Here is a 20508-nt window from a genome sequence, read left to right as displayed (position 1 = left end):
CAAGGCAATTGCTAATTACGATCATTTCTCCGACAGAAATAAATAAGATGGTGGGAGAGGCTGACGGATGGATCGTGGGGTGACCAAAGTAGGTGACATTTGAGCTAAGCCCTGACAGGTGACAGCTGGAAGAGCATCCCAGCTTCTGAGACTGTGAGAGCGCTGAGTTAGCCCAGGGCTTAGTTTGGTAGAAAAATTGAGGTAAAGCTGGGGACACTGGCACGGGAATGAAGGTGCTCCACCCACAGCTCTGTCGGCCCAGGGAGAAGATTCTGCTAAAGGGAATGAGCTAGCACGGAAAAGTTTTAAACAGGGGAGTGATGTCATTGGATTTATATTTTTAAAAAATAGGTGGTGTACAAGATCATCTTTAAATTTTTTTCTAAAGCTGAGATTCTGACTCTGTTATGATGGGGTCTTCACCCTTATTGCATATACAGAACAATCATGTACCACACCTTCTGGTATTTGTTCTGTTCAGCAGTAGCAGTCTACCTAGAGAAAGAGCACCAAATTGCAAATTTCAACAGGAGCTGGGGAAAAACATGAGCCATGGTTGTGATTTATCCTGAGATGGTCCTCCTCATTACTGCGTCTTCCCCAGACAGGTACCTGTTCTGCTCGGATCTGGTCCTCTGCATCAGCTGACCCTGCCCCCACCCCTACGCCGCTCCTTCTAACACTTTTATCTGGTCAGCAGTCCCATTACCGGCAACTGATTGGGCTCTTTCTCCTGGTCTTAACTCATTACTTTACCTCATAAAGAAGGGCCTATCTCTTTCCTGTTACAATGGACTGTCCTTTTGTACCAAAGCCTTGGCCTGGACTCAAGACCATTTTCTCCCTTACAATCCATGAGACTGTATAGTCTCCTTGAGAACAGGGGTTATATCTGGTTCTCTATTGGCACCTCCGATGGTTAGGTCTTCAATAAACGCTGTTGAATGAATGAGTACCCTGACCTTGGGCAGCCTGTACAGACCTGAGATCGTCCTGGGCCCGAACTCTCCTCTCTGCCACTCAATCCTATAGCTCCCTGTCCAGTGTCTACGTTGTGAAACACGATGGCTCTGTGCCAGTTAGAGTCTCCCAACTATTTTAACCAGAGCTGGAACTGAGCCTTCTTTTTTTCTTTTTTCCTCTTAATCAGTCAAGGCACAAGCTTGGGGTTGTTCTCCTGAATTGTGGCTGAGTCTTAACTGGGATAACTCAGAAAAAGCAAGTCTGCAGATGCTCTGCATCATTTCCAGGATCATAATAACAGCTCACATTTATTGGGCACTACTGCTTGCCAGGCACCATGCTAAGTGCTTTGCAGGCACTGTCTCCCTTGATCCTCACTGCAACCCTCTATGGAGAACATTATTATCCCCATTTTACAGATGAGAAAATCGAGGCTTAGAGAGGCTAAGTGATTTGTCCAGAGTTAACAAGGAGATCTGAGATTTTCAAGTTTCCTCTGAATGTAAAACTTGCACTCCTAACAACTAGGGAAAAGAAATGTACAAAATAAAGTTCATAATAATACTTCCACATACTGAAAATTAGCAGAGAAAGGCATAATTTAATTGATGATGGTATTGAAATGGATGCTCATATGAAACTGTTGTATAATTGGATAGAATTTCATTTCTCTGTGACACATTTTTCCTCTTTGCCTCCAAAAAGATCTTGTCTATTCATAATCTTTTACTAGCACATCAGAGCATACTTAAGACTTTTTTTTGTAATCCTAAAGCATTTTATTTTAATAATAAGAAGCCCAGGAAAACTAGGGAGGTATAGAAAACAGTCTGTATATTATTGAATTTTAAAAGCCTCAAAAGAAAAAAGGTATGAAAAGAACTAGAGAGTTCTTACATACAACTGAAATGTATATGAGATCAAACCATCCAAAGCTTTAAAATCTGCTCTACTTACAGAGAATCTCTAGAACCAAAACATCTTCCAAAGTTCTGTGAGTGACAGTTTTACTAAAGTGTCCAAAACTCAGATTTTCCAATTTTTAACTTAACATCAAAGCATACATTCAGATATTCTCTGCTTTAAAGAGACCGCCTTTAAAAGTGCCTGATGTTATGTGAAACACATAAAATACATAGGGACCTGTCTACCTAGAAAACTACAGAATTACAACCTAGGACACTAGCCTAGTATAAAGCAAAACTCCAGATGAAGTCTTATTGAAGAATAATAAAAGGTTTCTTCAGTAAAATAGTTATCTAAAGGAATCCTGGTTCTAACATTTATACTCACTGTCATGAGTAGATTGTGAAATATTACATAATTCATTTAGGATATATTGAGAAGCAGAGAAAGTACTTCTAGCAAATCACAAAAATTAAGAGAATAAATGGTAAATGTTTTACCAGCCCGTATTCACTGAGGAAAATAATTTCCCAACTTGGAAAACTTATGAACTCAATTAAGAAAAATAAAAAATTAGAAAAAAAAGAATCAAACTTGCAGAAGAGATTATACATTTATGAACTTGTAAACATAGCTTAGGTTTACCAAGTCAGTGATTTTAAAACGTCTGTACTGATGCTATGGCATGTATTATATATGTTTATCTTATCTGCTTTTTTTGGTTAGGAGGCTCTTTCAGGGCTCACGAGGCATAGGAGAACCTGGGCATGGATCATACTTTGAAAATGCTTAGCTTTGTATCTTTTGGCAAGTCACGTAAAGTTTCAGTTTAATCAGTTGCTTCATGTGTGCTCTAGGGGGTAACAACATTCTCCTTTTCCCCTCATAGAAGCAATACATAGGGTAGAGGCATGGACTTCAGAGAGATACAACCTGGGTTTGAATCCTAGCTTTCCCTCCACACCTCAGCCCACTCATGTGGAGCCTTGGCTAATTTCCTTATCCACCTGAGCCTTAGTTTCCTCATCTACAAACTTAGAATAGCACATCCAGTGAGATGTCTACAGGGTAAGAGAAAATACATGTAAACATTTGGCACTTAGTAAGCTTTCGATCAGTTGTAGCTACTGATGTTTGTGGACACATTTTGTAAATTGCATTGTATATGTCAGGTTATCATATGACTTGGCTGTTTCCTCAGATGTCATGTAGTTTCGTACTGGCAGACTAAATCACAACATTTCTCCATTAGTCTGTATATAGGAATATATTTTCTTTTACGTATTGGAGCTTTGTTGTGATACTTTTCTTGGGAAATCTATTATGAGACTATGATGTTAACAAACCTCCCAATAATGAGATCTCTTTGATTCTTCCTTCTTTGCCGCGTTCCAGTCTATAGTCTACGGTGAGTTTTTCATCTATTCACTCATTCAACAAACACCTACTGAAGGCTTACTATGTGACAAGATCTATGCTAGGAATTATATTGCGAAAGGAATCAGCCTATTTATTTTATCACAGATGATTTCATTCAATATTATCAGTTAGTATGATAAAATATTGCAGTAATATAGAAAACAGAAAATATTATAGTTTCTATAAATTGTAATGGGAATTAAGAATAAGTTTGGACAATATGTTACATATTCTCTAGAAAATAATTATATGCAAATTCTTTTCACAAGAGTTACCATATAAATTAAATAAGTCCAAAGTGTCTATGAAGCTAAACCAAGGAGAGGAATTTAAAAATGGAAACAACTTTTAAAATCATCATTATTTATGACTTAGTATGGAATTATCTTTCAGGGTAGATTCTTTTTTTTTTTTTTAAACATCTTTATTGGAGTATAATTGCTTCACAATGGTGTGCTAGTTTCTGCTCTATAATAAAGTGAATCAGCTATACATACACATATATCCCCATATCTCCTCCCTCTTGCATCTCCCTCCCTCCCACCCTCCCTATCCCACCCTTCTAGGTGGTCACAAAGCACGGAGCTGATCTCCCTGTGCTATGCAGCTGCTTCCCACTAGCTATCTATTTTACATTTGGTAGTGTATATATGTCCATGCCACTCTCTCACTTCGTCCCAGCTTACCCTTCCCCCTCCCCGTGTCCTCAAGTCCATTCAGAGTAGATTCTTAAGTGCTTTATATCTAGAATAATTGTAAAATGGGCCAAAGTTGGAAACAATTAAGGAATAGTTCTATTTTTATTTTATTTTTCTTAACAGTCATAAGCCATAGGCTATTTCTACTAACGGAAAACAACCAAATTTCACAGCACCTATGTGTATATATTTCTATGATGTTCTAAAACATTTCCTTGCATCATTATAAACATAATCCATTTTAACAGTAATTGAGTGCCTCCAACGTACAGCAATTACAAACTGAATGATGAGTATACAAGATAAGCAGAGTGGGCAGCAACCAGTGGACCAAAGCTGGCCTACCAGCTGTTTTTGTAAACAAAAGTTTTATTGGAACACATCCTGATTCATTTGTTTACACAATAATCTTTGGCTGCTTCTGTGATCCGTTGGCAGAGTTGAATAGTTGTGATAGACACAACATGGCCTGCAAAGCCTAAAATATTTTCTATTTTTTAACTGAAAAGGTTTGCTAACTCTTGCTTTATATGAAAGGTATGAAAGAATTTCTACACCAACTGGAGTATCAACACAAAAATTAAAAAGGAATTAAAAGAGAGAGTTTGCTATATATTCAGCTCTCTTTAGGCTTGTGCTCAATGCTTAGGAGACACATCAAAGGTAGGATAAATGAGTAGACAAATTCTCTACAAGCAGTCTTTGCTGAGCCAAAGGGCTAATGAGCCACTTGCCCACGATAACAAAAATTCCACGAGTGGTCCCAAGGGACCAAGCAAATGCTCCCCAGAAATGTATAAGCATCCTTTCTCTGGGGAGCTGGAGGTTTCATTTTGTGTCTAATGCTCTGTGTTGTTGGAAATATTGTGACTTTGTATATATCTATAAAGACCATAGCTCATTTAAGTGAAAATGACCATTATAATTAAAAATAGGAAAAACAAAGTTGCGGTGTTACCTGTGTGTTGTTCTTCAATACAGACTTGCAAATACATGACGAGGAGTAGCCCTGCTACTCCAAACATCAGCACTGAGAAGAAGACTTGTTTGGGGTTCATGACCATTTCAGATGGCTGCATCTCTCATTTCTGAAGACCGCATAGTTTGGTTTTCCACAGAGCTTCGATCCTTTCTTTTCCTCTTAAGTGCTCGTTCCGTGAAGTAACCTAGAATTTTTTTAAAAATCCACATTGTACCTTGCTGATAACATTTCTTCCCAAATATGGTACAGATATACAGTATATTAACAATACTGAGGATTTACATGAACTTTAACACTCTGAAGACAGAAGAGATTGTAGCTGATGGCCCTAGAACGGCAATTTTCTATTGTTACCTTTATCTTATCTAAGGAATGTGCTATCCTACAGTTAATAAGTAACAGCCTAACATTTAATGAGGGGAAACATCCCAGACTTCAGCTCTTCTATATCGGAAAGTCAGGTTCAGGTTATCTTAGAATGGTTTTGAGGGGAAAGAAAACTCTCAGAATAGACCGTTGAGGAAGGGATTTTGGAAAACATGTTTGTAGATAAAGCGGGAAAACACCACTTCATGTCTTAAAAATATATAAAAATTCAAAAATGAAGGGGTCAATCTCTCATCTCCCTCTCCTTGAAAAGTAGTAGGTTTCTCCAACTTAAAGGGTATACTTAAATTCCCTCAAAGGCATAAAAGGATAAATAATGAAAAGGTCAGAATTCAAGGGACCCTCCCACAATCACATGGGAGTAGAGAAATCTACCTCGGATTACAGAAATCTACCTCAGTAATAAAAGGTTACTTCACTTAAAGAAATATTGAAATGACATTGTTTTAGAATGATCTCATTTAGTGGAATCCTAACCTTACTTTTTTTTTAAGCTCCATCCACTTTTGAGAATTTGATGAAAATATAAACCCTCTCCTTAGAAAAATATAAACACACACAAAATCTAGCATCAAAAATCAGTATGTTTACGGACACTTACTGCAACCCAAGTTAAGAAGCCCTGCTCCCTATGAACAGCCGAGCAAATATGCAGTAGCTTGCATGGTGAGCTCACATAGCTAGCAGCCCAGCTAATGAGGCCAAGGTCATGGCTTTGTGTCTAAGGCTGGTCAAAGACCTTAGCTCTGTTCCTTGGCCACGGACCACAGCCCTCCCTTGGGATGAGCTGAATAAATGGTTTCTCACCGCGAGAACATTACATACACTGCTGTATCTAAAAATTCTCTCTCCTTTCTCTTCAAAGATGCCTCAAAAACTTCTGAAAGAATATGGATTTAGCCTTTTTAAGAGGCGTTTGGTGAGGTGCCAGGTAAAAGTTTTAAAAATGCTGTGGGAGATCGCTAGGCTGGTGAAAGGATAATATTTAGCTATACTTGGCAAAATCAATGTTCACGCAGATGTCGGGCTTCAAAGGTAACCTATGAGGTCAGAATTAGATGTGGATGTGGCAGAATGATCTCGTGATTAGAAAAAAGAAACCCACCAAATGGGTAAAAGTGTTTATGCAAAACAACAATGAAAAGACCTATTATAAATACATTTTTTCCTTCATATTTTAATTATACACGGAAGGTCCCAGAGTAAGAGCAGTGATTGTCAGCACTACCTGAGGAGCTTTCTCGAATCCACTTCTCTGAGTCCCTTGATGAAGAGACCACGGTTAATGTTTTCACAAGTGCTTTTGAGGATTTCAAGCACTTTCTTGATTTGGGTAGTAGAGGAAGTTTTTAAATAAGTAGAAGAACTGAGAGTATTATCATACTGCTTATTGGGTGGGTGATACTCTGCTCTTATATTGATTCAAAACTGAAATATTATGGGCTTTCCAAACATATGCAACAAAGAACAGTTCCCGAGGGAGATTTGCAATTTGAGGTGTTCCAAGATTGAATCCCTCAAGGAAAACTCTGAAGGGAAGCCAGCTTTCTCTTTTGTTGATGCTGCAGTTAAACAATGAACAGACACAATTCCTGAGTCCACAAGAAGATTCAGATAGGAGAAAACCAGTTAAACAAAATCTACTACTAACAAAGAAATAGTTGTTTACAAGAAAAAAGAGACTTTTACAATCTGTCTACATAATTAAAACTTAACCCAGATGAAAGAGGATAGAAGAAAACTCGTAAATCAGAACAGAGCCAAAGACCTGTGGGAATGGTGGGTGTGAAAGCCAAAAGAAGTATTCCTTGGGGGTTTGCAGAGGAAAATTATTACCTACAATGCTGGAAAAAGATTAAGAATTTGCCCTTCCTTTCTTCAGGAGATGTTGCTATACTCTGACATATCCTCCTGGGTAAGAAGTCGGTAGAAAACCCGTAATTGTTATTATGGCAGATGTGAGTAGAACTGAGCGATTAAAGCCACAAGGCAGAAAGGCAATCTGGTGTAAAACGGAGAGATACGTTTGATTTTCTCCCATCTCAGTCCATTAACCCAACGTTGGCATTCGGAAATGGCTCTCATTAAACAGAGGTGAGGCTCTCGGAGCAGCAGTATTGCTTTAAGCAAACCTGAAGGTCAGCTGTGACGGGAAAACACACCTATTTGGAGATCATACATCTACCTCCATGCCTGCGGAAAAAGTGCAGACTACTGGAGATTGAAATTACTTGGAATAATGCTATTTTATGTACCAGCATTATACAACATTTCCACGGTCAAAGGCTTCCTGTATTTTGTACAATCCTTCCTCTGCCCGCTCATATACACAGTACCTTGTACCTAACAGGTACCCAACAATGGGTTGCACTGAATTGAATTTGGAGCTCCAATAACAAAATACAGGTAATTAATTTTCTAGTTGTATTTCTAAATCTTTAGACCTAAATTTTGAATGGAGAAATATAGACTATTAAAATACTGAAAGGGTCTATGTGACTTTTTTTAAAAGTACATATTTATTTTTATTTGCGTATCCTATGGATTTGTCCCCTAATAAATACGAAAATATAAAAATAATTATTTCGCTCCGTTATCTCTTTTCCAACACTTTAAAAATTATTCTTTCAAATAACCATGGTTACCAACAGAAGCATTTTGGGGCTTCAGTCTAGCGAAAGATTACAAGATGGAGGCAAGTTATTTAAGAGGAAATTGTGAGCTGTCCAGTTTGGCAGCAGCCTACGATTTTAAGGAGGGAGTTATGGAATTTTAGAAAGGTCAGCTTGGACCTCATTATGCAGTTTGGTGTTGAAAAAGCCCAGAGTCAGGGGACCACCTGTCTCTGCACTCAGCCTCCGCAGGACCTCACAGTTCTTGCCTCCTGCCTCTCCCATAGCAGCCGCCCCGTTCTCCATCTCTTTCCCAAGCACAGACCATCGGGGACAAACTCCCTCAATTACTACCTGCCCCTCGCCAAGTTCACTATCACTGGCCCCGTCCACATTCCTGTGCCTCTACCTCTGATGAACAAGAGTCCTCACTCTTGTCTCCCTCTCTTCTGTGCTGCTGTGAAACGCAGCTGCATCACCCTCCGGAGCCTGGGTCTTATCCTGAACCTCTTTATGCAGTGATTTCTCCCTCTGTAACCCCTCCAGTCATTGCCCCATTGCTGTCACTCCCAGGCAAGCTTGAAGACAGAGGACTCTGCCCTGATATTTCCCAGCCTTTTCTCAACCCCCAGCTGCCCAGGAGGCTGGAGAAGGTGCGACGAAGCTCCAAAGTTGTGTAGGGATGGAAAATTTAAAATACCCTGGGTTTTTGTTTCGCTTTGTCTTTTTGCTAATCTATTGGGTTGGCCAAAAAGTTCATTCAGTTTTAAGTAATAATAAAAGACACATTTTTCATTTTCACAAAGAACTTTATTGAACAACGTATTCACTAACTGAACGGACCTTCTGGCCAACCCAATAGTTCCCTCTTCTATGAATTTCCTGTTTATAGCGCTTTCCATTTTTCTTGTTTCTTTTCTCATTGGATGGAAATTCTTCATCAGTTATAAGTGTTGCAAAAATCTTCCTGTCTGCAACTTCTTTCCTTCCTCCCTCCCTCCCTTCCTTTGCTGGTGCTGTGATTGTTTTATTATGCAGAAGTTTAAAATAAACTTTTGTCATTCTTTTCCTTGTTGATTTATCAGCTAGAGTCTTGAAAGAAAACACATGATGTATTCAAAATCATGAAGTTGTGGAGAGTCTAATAAAGGGACAATTTACAAAGATGTGTTCAGGGTTTGGGGAAACCAACAAAGGGTAGAGCAGTCCTCAAGGGCAAGGTACAGCAACCACTCCTAGAAGTGAAGACAGGAAGTAGAGCTATTATTCCTGAGCCTCGAGAGGGGGCTGGAGGTGGGGGAGGGCTGAGGGGGAGCTGTGGCCTATCGTACAAGGACACGGACAAGACACTGTAGCCAGGTGTTACGGGAACCAGAAGAATAACTACCCCAACCTCAATTTCCTCCTGTCCTGAGACTTCCTGCCAGTGACCCATTTGGCAAACCAGACCGACAGCCTGAGGACCAGAGAGCTTTTTTATGTAGCACATTCCCGTGAGCTTACTCAACCACAGCACAGGGTGGGGATGGTGGAGATAGACAACATCAAGCTCAGTTTGTGCTCTTGAGGAGTTTTCTAAGGTAAGATTCCTTACCTTCAAATAACACAATTATTCTTTCATATCTCCTTCCAAAGGTTTTCAAGTTCTACTCTCCATAATTAGAATTTGAATCCACCTGGAGTGTACTTTTGTGTATGTTGTAGGCAATTCATTTCACATGATAATAACAGCTTATTCTTTTACTATTGATTTTTAATGCTGATTTCGTTATATAGCAAGTTCCTATATATGTTTGTACAAACATATGGGCCTATCTTTGAGGAATGGAAAATGAATCTGATTGCTGATTTGATTTTGTTAATGGTTATTTATTCATTTTACTTTGAGTCACCTTTAGACAATTATATTACCTAGACAACTATCATTTCCTTTTACTGTCTAAATTTATAAGCACAGAGTTATTCAGAGGATTTTCTTATGATTTTAAAGGTATCTTTCATAGCTGTAAATATAGCCCCCTTTTCATTCTCAATACATGTATTTGTGCTTTTTCTCTTACTTTCTTTGAACATTCTTGTTAGAGAGTTGTCTGTTTTATTTAAAAGTATATTGTAATTCCTCTCTATTGTTTTTTGTTCTCTATTTCTTCTCTTATCTTCATTTCTTTCTTCATTCTACTTTTTTTCTTTAGGGATATCTGTTGTTTTTTTCCCCAAAGTTTTTGAATTGAAAATTAATTCATGTATATTAGATCTTTTTTATAAAACACATTAATGTAAGCCCACTAATTTCCTCCAAAACTACTTTTGTGGCATATCACATATTTTCACATTAGCATTTTCATTGTCATCCAGTTCTAAATATTTTGTAATTTAAATCATCATAAATTCATGTCTCTTGTTTGTTTTTAAAATGGGTTTTCTCCTTCTTCTTTAGTTTCCCTAAAATTTTCGAATCCTCTCTGTTCCTCTTTCTGCTTTCTTTGAATCTATAAATTTTATTTCTGTTAGCTAAGCAGCACTTTAAATTTTTTTTAAAAACTACCTTCTTAACAATAAATTTTTCTAGTAAAGTTTACAGTTTTCACAAGAACTTTAGCATGCTTTAAATACTCATTGAACAGCGTTTCCTCACCCTGCTCATGTTTGAGATTTTCTATTTAATTTCAATCATTTAAAAGATATATTTATTATTAATTATTAAATAATTAATTAAACTTATTGGTATTTTATCAATTTCTGTGTTCAGTATTAATTAGTCTGTGTCAGACTTCCCACCCACAGAACTGTAAGACAATGCATTTGTGCTATTTAAGCCACTAAATTTGCTATGATTTGTTATAGCAGCAAAGAAAACTAATATAGTACATTACTATTACAAAGTAATTTTAAAGGAAGACAGTTTGCGAAATTACTATGAATGGGTACAATAATACTGATCTTTTCAAATAGTTTTCGCATGGTTTCTCAGGCCTAGTGTTTCATGGTCTATTCCTGTAATAGCTCCATTGTTCAACGTGTTTTGTCATACAGAACATAGAAACATATTCCTTCACTAGACACTAATTTGTAGGTGCTTCCTTATGAATTTTGTTGCTTTGATTTCCTGTGTAATTTGTTTAACAGGTACCTTCTACTTTTAGCTGTTGTAATTAAACTTTAATTATAATTAAGGTTTTTAACAAGACAAGGCTTTGCCCTTATATTCTTTGTTTTAGAAGAAAAAGTTTTAAACTCATATTTTACATTCTAGTGTTCAGTGTAGAGTTTTTTGTTTTAGTTTGGTTTTTGCAACAATAGTCTGTCTTTAAAGACTGCACAAGACTAAAACCAAAGGCCCTTGAAAATATTTGTTTGTATTAAAGAGGGGAAAAATAAAAATACCCATACAGATTATCGTTGAATGGATTGTTCATCTCATTTCTCATTTTTACTTCTTCCCCACCCTAAAGATGTCAACGTGTTAAATATGGATGATACAGAAATAGTGTTATTTTTACATTTGTTTAAGCACAGTCACAAGAATTTGTAGCATGTATTTATATGTCAGTCAGGAATCACCAGGATCACATTCAGGAAAACATAAGGTAAATACAGCATCAAATTCTATTTCATTAAAGGGTCCTAGGAAGATAGAGGGAGTCCTTAAAAAGTTTTTTGGAGTCCTGAAACAAGGAAATGGCAATCTGAGTGATCATTTCTAAGATGACTTGAAGGAGTTATCAGTGAGGGATTATGTCAAATGAGATAAGTGATAACTACAGATTGGATAAGGGGGAGGGCGGTCAGCAAGTCAAATGAAATGACTGAGTTTTAGTTACCATAGTAGTTAATAATATAACCCAAGAAGTGTTAAATAAAAGATGGCTTCCACAACCTAAGAGTCCATCAACAGATAAACAGATAAAGAAGATGAGGGGTGTGTGTGTGTGTGTGTGTGTGTGTGTGTGTGTGTGTGTGTGTATACATACACACAATGGAATACTACTCAGCCATTAAAAAAAAATGAAATATTTTTGCAGCAACATGGATGGACTTGGAGGGTATTATGTTAAGTGAAATAAGTCAGACAGAGAAAGACAAATACTATATGATATCACTTATATGTGGAGTCTAAAAAATACAGCAAACTAGTGAATATAACAAAAAAGAAGCAGGCTCACAGATACAGAGAACAAACTAGTGGTTACCAGTGGGGAGGGGGGAGGGGCAATACAGGGGTGAGAGTGGGGGGCACAAACTATTGGGTGTAAGATAAGCTCAAGGATGTATTATACAATATGGGAAATATAGCCAATATTTGGTAGTAACTGTAAATGTAAAGTAACCTTTAAAAATTTTATAAAAAAATTTTTTTAAAAGATGGGTTCCAGTCCACAATTGGGATCAACTGTGGTGTAACCAAAAGAAACGGGCCACACTCCCCGTGGAGGCTCCAGGGGAAAATCCTTCCTTGCCTCTTCTGACTTCTAGTGGCTCCAATCTCTGCTTCCAACCTCACATAGCCTCCTCCTCTGTGTATTTTATAATGATATTTGTCATTGGATTTGCCCCCAACCCCGATAATTCTGGATGAGCTTATCTCAAGATCCTTAACTTAATTACATCCTTTTTCCAGATATGGTTACAGGTTCTGGGAGTTAGAATGTGTATGTATCTTTTATGGGGTCACCATTCAACCCACTGAACCAGGCTTTGTCTGGCCACGGTGACTGTTTTGGAGGCCATTTAATCAGAACCAAGCTTAGCGCTCTGGATGGATGGTCATGAGAGGTGATATTTTCTTTCTCAGTGACTGTGACTAAGGAAGCACATAGTTCCTGCTGTTGCTGGAAGTCTTCTGGCAGCCCTGATGGAAGCCAGCCTAAACAACAAGGCAGCAGAGAGGAAGGCAAAGCTGAGAAACCTGCAGAGAAACAGAGGAACAGCTCTGACTAGGCCCTGAAGGTACTCACTCTGCCTCTGAATTTGTAAATTAGGAGTTCCTAATAAAGTTCCTTTATTTTTCAGTGTATTACAAAGCAATTGTAAGTACAGTGAGAGAACTTAGGAATAAACTATATTTTGGGTGAAGCAATTTCAGCAAGATAATCAGAAATAAATGAAAAGAACAGTGCTAACATTTATTGAGCAGTTATACATTGTAGACTCTGTTCTGAGCATTTTATATTGATTATTTCATTTAATTCTCACAATAACTCTGTTATCTCCCCAGTCAAGAAAGCTACAGGACTGACTCACATAACCACATGGTCTGATGCAGAGTTCAGTGGGAGGTGAGGCGAGAGGTGGAGGTGGACCCAGACCACAGAGGGCCTCAGTGTCAACCTAGGGTGACTACATTTGTCCTGTGGACACCAGGGGACCGACGGCAGGTTTGAAGAGAGTGGAAGGATCAGGTTTGCATTGTGGGAGGATCACTCAGAGGCAGTGTGGAGACGGGACGGAAGGTAAAGAAGACCACAGGCATTTGGGAAGAGGACAGCTGCTGGCCAGGAATCCCCAGGGCAGGGATTGGACTGGATTCTATTCCAATCCAAAAATCCTTCTGTCCTTCCATTCACGCACATCCTCTTGTCTTTCATTACCAGAGGCAGTTTATCATAGTGGTTAAGTATGAAGATTCTGGAGCCTGATTGCCAGGTTCAAATCACAGCTTGATGACTTACTAGTTTAGTCACATGGCTTATTATGTAACCCCTATGTGCCTCGGTTTCCTCACATCTAAATTGGGGAGAATAAAAGCGTTTACCACGTGAGATCAACGTTGTGAAATGTTGATACATAAAAGATATTTAGAAGAACATCTGGCCTACAGAGGTTGTCTATAATATTAAAATGTTAGTATCTTTACATTCTAGATGTCCAGCACGGGGGCAGCTACACTGTAATTAATCAATAAATATTTGTTGAAAGATAGGGTATTTTTACTTCAAAAGGCAGTCTGTTTTTCCTGTTAGAAAGGTTTAATCTTTCAATTCAAGCCAATTCAACCCAATCAATAAACATCCATTAGGCTGGAATATGACTAAGGCTCAGTGCCAGACACTAAGCAAAGCCAAAGGGAGTAAGATTTAATCTCTGATCCTCATCAGAGAACAGCGGAACCTAGCTCTTCACAACTTGCACAAGTTGGTTTTAGTAGAGTCTTCTAGAACAACTCATAACAAATCTCTTCTCTCCTTTACGTGACAGACTTTCCAATTATTGAAAACAATTATCCTGTCTATCCTTAATCTTTTTACTCCCAGATAAACAATAAATATGCACAATTCCTTCAGCCATTCCTTACGGGACATGGTTTAGGAGTCTTCAATCAGTTTAACCATCCTCCTCCAGACACATTTGTGTTTGTTAATGCTTTTCTTTAAATGCAGGGCTCAGAAGTAGAGCGTGATTGAACGGATGGGTAATGTTATAAGCATCAGCACCATAAAAATAATAGCTAAACGTGAGGGCATTCACACATAAAGTGGGAGAATAAAACAGGTTACAGGTTAGAGCCTGAGGGATTTCCTTCAGTCCAAACAGCAGGGTAATAGAAATATCTTCTTTATAAAAATTTGAAAGAAAGGATTATGAAGTAGGAAACTTGTCATAAAGAACATGCAATTAAGAAACTAAGACAGGATCGTATTCCATGACAGACTGCAAATGAACAGTTTGTTTAATAAGTAAACATAGGGCAAGGACTTAAGAAATAGCAGGCATGAAGGTTAACTATGAAATATAGTCCCCCCAAAAGTGGAAAAAGAAGAGACCAGAAAAGATGACTACACCAAAGTGAAATTATTGAGAGAAGATCAAAAAGGACTAAAGGATTTTGGGGAGAGGAACCGGAAGATGAAAATTTTTTTATTCCAAACATGAGTTTGAAGTGTCAGAAGAGAAAAAGGATATGTGTTTCACTGTAGTGCACAGTAGGTCAAAATACTTCTAACATATACAAATGTTATTCACATACCCTTGAATCTTAAATAATAATGAAGTACTTTGAGTACTATGTAAACAAGCAATATATGTTAATTTAAATTTTTGTTTTCGGTTTCAGTGATAGCAGGATATGAGTTTTTCATATCAACTAAAGGAAGAAGTTGCTTTTCAGGGAGATAGACCAATATATAGAGGAATTACAAAATCTAGTGAGTTTGGTGGGGCATTATAGCTGAAAAAAGTGACATGATTCAAAAATAGGATAATGTAGGAGTGAGTGAGTAAGAGAGACAGAGAGAAAGCCAGAGAATTTTAAAAGCTTCATAGCAATATATTTACTTCCAAAAGACCTCAAAAAACAAACAAAATCCAGCATGTAATGAACTATTATGTAGATATAACATTGACATTGAAGATGAATCATTAAAATCACAGAAAAATATTCACGATACCTTCTTAAGTGAAAAGGGCAGGCTATAAAACTGCTGGAACATGCAGTTTGCTAAACATTGCATTTCACCCCCCCCGGGTCACGGGTAGAATTGTGTTCTGGCCCTCCTTATGATTGGTGGAGGTTGTGTCACTAGTAAAAAAAAAACCAAAACAAACCAACAACAAACAAACAAGAACAAGCTGGCAGCACTGAAGAGGCAACAGGCGGGGACCTCCCTGGCGGTCCAGTGGTTAGGACTCCACGCTCTCACTGCCCGGGCCCCAGGTTCGATCCCTGGTCAAGGAACTAAGATCCTACAAGCCACACGGAGCGGCCGCCCACCGCCCCCCCCAACAAAAAAAAGAGGCAACAGAATGTTAGGAAGTCATTTTGATCTTTGCACTTCTTCTGAGTAAGCAGTAGTTCAAATTAGAATGTTAGCTACAACATAAAACAGAATGGATCAAATTGGTTTTGCAATGTTACTTTTTACAATAAAATAGCAGTATCTGTACTTAATTAATGTCCAATAGTTAAGACGACTTCTAGAATGACAAATTCCTGTGACAAATAACTTAGACAAAAAGTTTGGCATTGCTTTATATTCAACAAACTGTCTTGATATGTTTTCAAATTGGTATTTTTATGATGAGACAATAAAACATAGATTGTTTTATTATTACTATATTATTTGCTGTTACCTGGATAAAATATCTTTTCTATGTTGTCACCTATATATTACATTATTTCTATATTCCCTTTTCTGCTCATCACAGTAACAATAAAACCCTTGTAAGGGTGTAATATTTAAAGAGTATCTTGCTTTCTTATGCCAGATATATTGGTTAGTTATTTCTATTAATGATTAGCTAGACAGTCAATAACTATTTAGAAGATTGATTTTTCCCCTTCATTATATATTATCTAGACATCTGGTATGCTGCCATTGTATAATGTCTCTTGTAGAAAAGATAACACTACTTTCCATAAAATAGCAAAATTCTAAGGCTAACCTAAACCTCTATGAAACACTAGAAATATGTGTATATTCTAAAATAAATACGATTTGTTTCTTAGGGATAGCAAAGTTTGTGAGCCAAGCACTCAAAGCTGGCTTCAAGCAATCTCATGCAAATATTTATTAAATTTTACTACATGCCCCATCTCTTTGCTCTTGTTTCACATTCTGGTCCATCTGTGCTTCGCCTGCAACCATTTAATAGACAAACAACATGAAGTAAAACAGCAAAGGTGCTAATCTACAAATCTTGGTTTAAAAACGAAAAATAAATTAAACTTGCAAAAATATCTACTGACAAAAATCATAGAGTAAGCTCTTAAGGCATTTTCAAAGAACACACCGCGAAACAGTGCTCATATTAAAACATCAAAGTAACTGCCAGAAGGTAGTCATTGAAATAAGTATAGTTATATTGAGAAGCCTGAAATGACGCCAACAAAGCAAAGTAGGAATAATATATAACTCTGAAGATTAACATCCCATAAAAAAGGCAGAAAATACAACAAAATTTATAAAAAAAGAATTGTGAGCCTGAAGGATACTACAAAATTATGAATAATTAGTGATGCTTTTAATGCTATTATTGTACTGGTTAATCTAAATTAATTTAGTTAACTAATCAATGAAGAGTATGTCTAGTTAAATCTAGTAAAGGGACAGACTGAACTCATGAACTCATGTAAGTCCCCTACATACGAACCTTCAAGTTGTGAACTTTGAAAGATGTGAACGTGCATTTGCATGTCTACTCATGTAAGTTAGTTCACGCATCTGGTGTACATTGTCACGTGCGTCCATCCTCTACAAGTGGTTGCGCTTTTGTGTGCTTTACCATACAGTACTGTTGCTGTGCAACACGAGGAGCTTACTAATGAAGATCTGATGGAATTGGAGGCCCAGAGAAAGGACAGAGAGAGACAAGAGGAAGAAGTAACTGAAAAACCAAAGAGATTCACAACGCAGGAAATGGCAATGGGATTTTGTTTATTTGAGGAGGCACTGTTAGTTTTTGAGGACAGGACCCAAATGTAGAATGATACACGAAGGTTGCAGCAGCCATTCAGAATGCAATCCAGTGCTACCATGTCATCTATGACGAGAAAAAAAGTGCTACTACCCAGACATCACCAGATCGTTTTTTCAAGAGGGTAGGTAGAATTGAATCCAGCAAGGAACCAGAACCTGTGCCATCAACATCAGGCGTGAGTGAAACTGCATCTTGCCCTCCATCTCCTATTGCTGATGATCCTTCAGCTCTACCATCTCCGACCTCCTCTCCCTCTTCCACTCAGTAACTCTTCTTGCCTGTTCACTCGATGCCAGCCCCTGTATGCCAGCTGTTGTGCTGTACTACTGTACTTTTCAAGGGACTGTACTGTAAGATTAAAAATGTTTTCTTTATTTTTTGTTTGTTTTTTATGTATTATTTGTGTGAAAAGTATTATAAACCTATTACAGTACAGTACTATATAGCCAATTGTGTTAGTTGGGTACCTAGGTACCTTTGTTGGACTTATGAACAAATTGGACTTATGAACGTGTTCTTGGAATGGAACTTGTTCGTATGTAGGGGACTTACTGTATTCCTTCCTCAATCTCCTTTAAAACGAAAGCAAAGACACTAGAAGAAAAAAACTTGCAAAAACAGAAAATGTAGGAAAGGAAAAAAAAAAGACAGATATAAGGGAAGAGATGATTACTAGAGAGAGAGAGAAAGAATAATAAAGTTTTAGAAGAAATGCAGGCAGAGGAGTGATAACCAACTTAAAAGATCATGAATGCTGAAATCAAAGAGTTTCCATAGATACTAACAAAAAGCAAGATGCTCTGTGTTATAAAACCTAGGAAAGGTACACTAGGTTCCCCAGAAGAGGGAAAGCAAGAGAGAAAGCAATAGATAACCTGAAGAGAAGCAGGGCAAAGAATAGGAAAATAACTAACTAAACTAAACAAACAAAAAAAATTCAAAAGAACTATAATTTACATCTTTAGAGAGACAAAAAAATTGATTCCATCAAATGGCACAGGACCCTATATTTAATGAAAAAAAGGAAATCAGAGAGCAAAAAAAAAAAAAAGAAAGCTCTTGCAAATGAAAAACATAACCAAACTGAAAACTCAACATACAGGTCAGAAGATACATTAAGATGACTTCTCAGAAGGTAAAGCAGAAGAACAAAAAGATGGAAACTGGACAAGAAAAAAAAAGCCAGGAAATAGGATTAATCTAAGAGATTCAAAATCTGAATAACAGAGGAATTCCAGGCAGCAAGAACTGAGAAGAGAAAAGGAAGGAGATCATTGGTGATATAATTCAAGAAAATCTCAGGGAACTGAAGGACATGAGTTTCCAGATACAAAGGGATTACTGAGTATTTAGCACAATGGATATGAAATAAACACACCAAGGGACATTGTATAGACATTTCAGAACACTAGGAATAAATAAAAGATTCCATATGTTGCCAGAGAGAAACAAATGGATCACAACCAGATCACATCCAGAGGATCAAGAATCAGAATAACATCAGACTTGTCAGTAGCAACAGTGGAATCTAGAATAAGGCAATGGAGCTAGAATGACTTCAAAATTCTCAAGGAAAATTATTTTCACTTAAAATATTATTAAATGCTACCAAATTCTATCAAAGTCTCAATCAAAGGTGTGGGTAAAAAAAAAATTTTCAGATAAATTTTCAAAAAATTCACCTCCCAAAAAGCACAAACCAAGAGAATAAAATAAGAGGAAGAAATAGGATACAGGAAACAGTAGGCCCAGAAAAGGAGAGGGATGACATAAGAGAAATTTCTGGTCAGTAATGAAAAGATGAAAGCTGTATACAGGTTTAAAGGGCAAGCAGTTCAAACTGGAGCAGGACAGAGGCACGGGAGAAACTTTTCAGAAAGCTAAAACTTGTAGTCTAGCTAATCTGTCTGAACATCCTGAAAGAATATTTAGACAATGATGAAGAGTTTGCCTGAATCAGTGACAAAAATTTAGAACATTAGACAAATGAAAGAGCAAGATACTATTAACTTCAGAAAAACAGAAAATGTAGGAAAGGAAAAAAAAAAAGACAGATTAAACTGCATGGCTAAGCTGTGGCTAACATTTACATAGTCCTGACGACAAAAACACTGAATATGTGTCTAAACAAAATACTATCACTATTGGGAGGACAGAAGGGCTGGGAAGGACAAGTATGAATATGTGTGGTAAGATGAAGGAAAAAGGACTAAATTCTCTTCTATCATGGTGGAAAGTCAATAGGTAAAGCCTAACACTAAAATATCAAGCTCTAAAACGTGGATACTGTCTAGAGACAATTTAGGGAAGTAAACACCAAAATATGAAAGTTCACGTGACTCATAACAGGTAGAGCCATTATCCAAACTCAGGTTTATCTGTCTTTAAATTGCATGATTTCCACTAAACTTAAGTGTACACCTCCAATAAAACTTACATAGAGTGATGCCAAAATTATGAAATTTATTAAAATTTGCTCAAAATAAGCTAATTTACTTTTTTATTAGTTACCAAAAGTCAGAGCTGACTAAATAAACTGAAAACCTAAGTGAGCTATAAGGGACTACTTGTCTTAAGAAAACATTCCATTTTCCAGCACTGACAAATACTTTTACATTATTTACCCACATATCTTAGGAACTCACAAAAGTGTACATCAGTACTGCTGAAATATTCTGATGAACTGTTAACTGGGCATTCAAGCAACCACAGAGAAATGCCTTTTTTAGGGTTACAAGTTATTTCCTTCTTGCCACTGCAAAATATATCCTCTGAGTTCCTGACCTCTTCATGCCATGATCTGTTGACCATTCTGAAACGTCTCACATCTCTGGCCCCTACTGTGATCTTTTTTCAAGCTTTAATGATCTCACCCACTTCTCTTTTTCTTTCCTTGGAGGTCTACTCTCTTTTCTCTGCTCCATCCCCCATGAAATGATCTAATTTCTGCAAAGATGAAAGCTTAATACATGCTTCCAGTTCTAATAACTCACCTGTTCTGGTCCCTTTTTTCTAAATGCTGACTGTGTATTCTACCACTCTTCACACTTTTTAACAGGCCCAAATTTCTTATACGACTGACCCTTGAACAACAAAGGTTTGCACTGCACAGGTCCATTTACAAGCA

General features: G+C 37.4%; 1 protein-coding gene across 3 annotated transcripts in view; it reads right to left on the bottom strand.

Moving 5' to 3' along the window:
* The window catches only part of CHST9 (carbohydrate sulfotransferase 9), a 245202-nt gene that overhangs the window by 202123 nt on the left and 22571 nt on the right, over positions 1-20508 (bottom strand). The window contains exons 2-3 of one of the 3 annotated variants that reach the window (XM_082355531.1): positions 15353-15483; positions 4945-5152 (exon numbers count right to left, since the gene is read on the bottom strand). In XM_082355531.1, the coding sequence (XP_082211657.1) occupies positions 4945-5065 (121 nt within the window). In that variant the 5' untranslated portion in view covers positions 5066-5152; positions 15353-15483. Of the gene's footprint in view, positions 1-4944; positions 5153-15352; positions 15484-20508 lie in introns of those variants that run through there. The other 2 variants (XM_082355532.1, XM_082355533.1) reach the window with 2 other exon arrangements.

The sequence above is a fragment of the Balaenoptera borealis genome (assembly GCF_965194805.1).
Source record: "Balaenoptera borealis genome assembly, chromosome: 14".
NCBI classification, from domain to species: Eukaryota; Metazoa; Chordata; class Mammalia; order Artiodactyla; family Balaenopteridae; genus Balaenoptera; species Balaenoptera borealis.
Note: the sequence above shows the minus strand (reverse complement) of the source record. Positions and strands in the feature narration are given on the sequence as shown.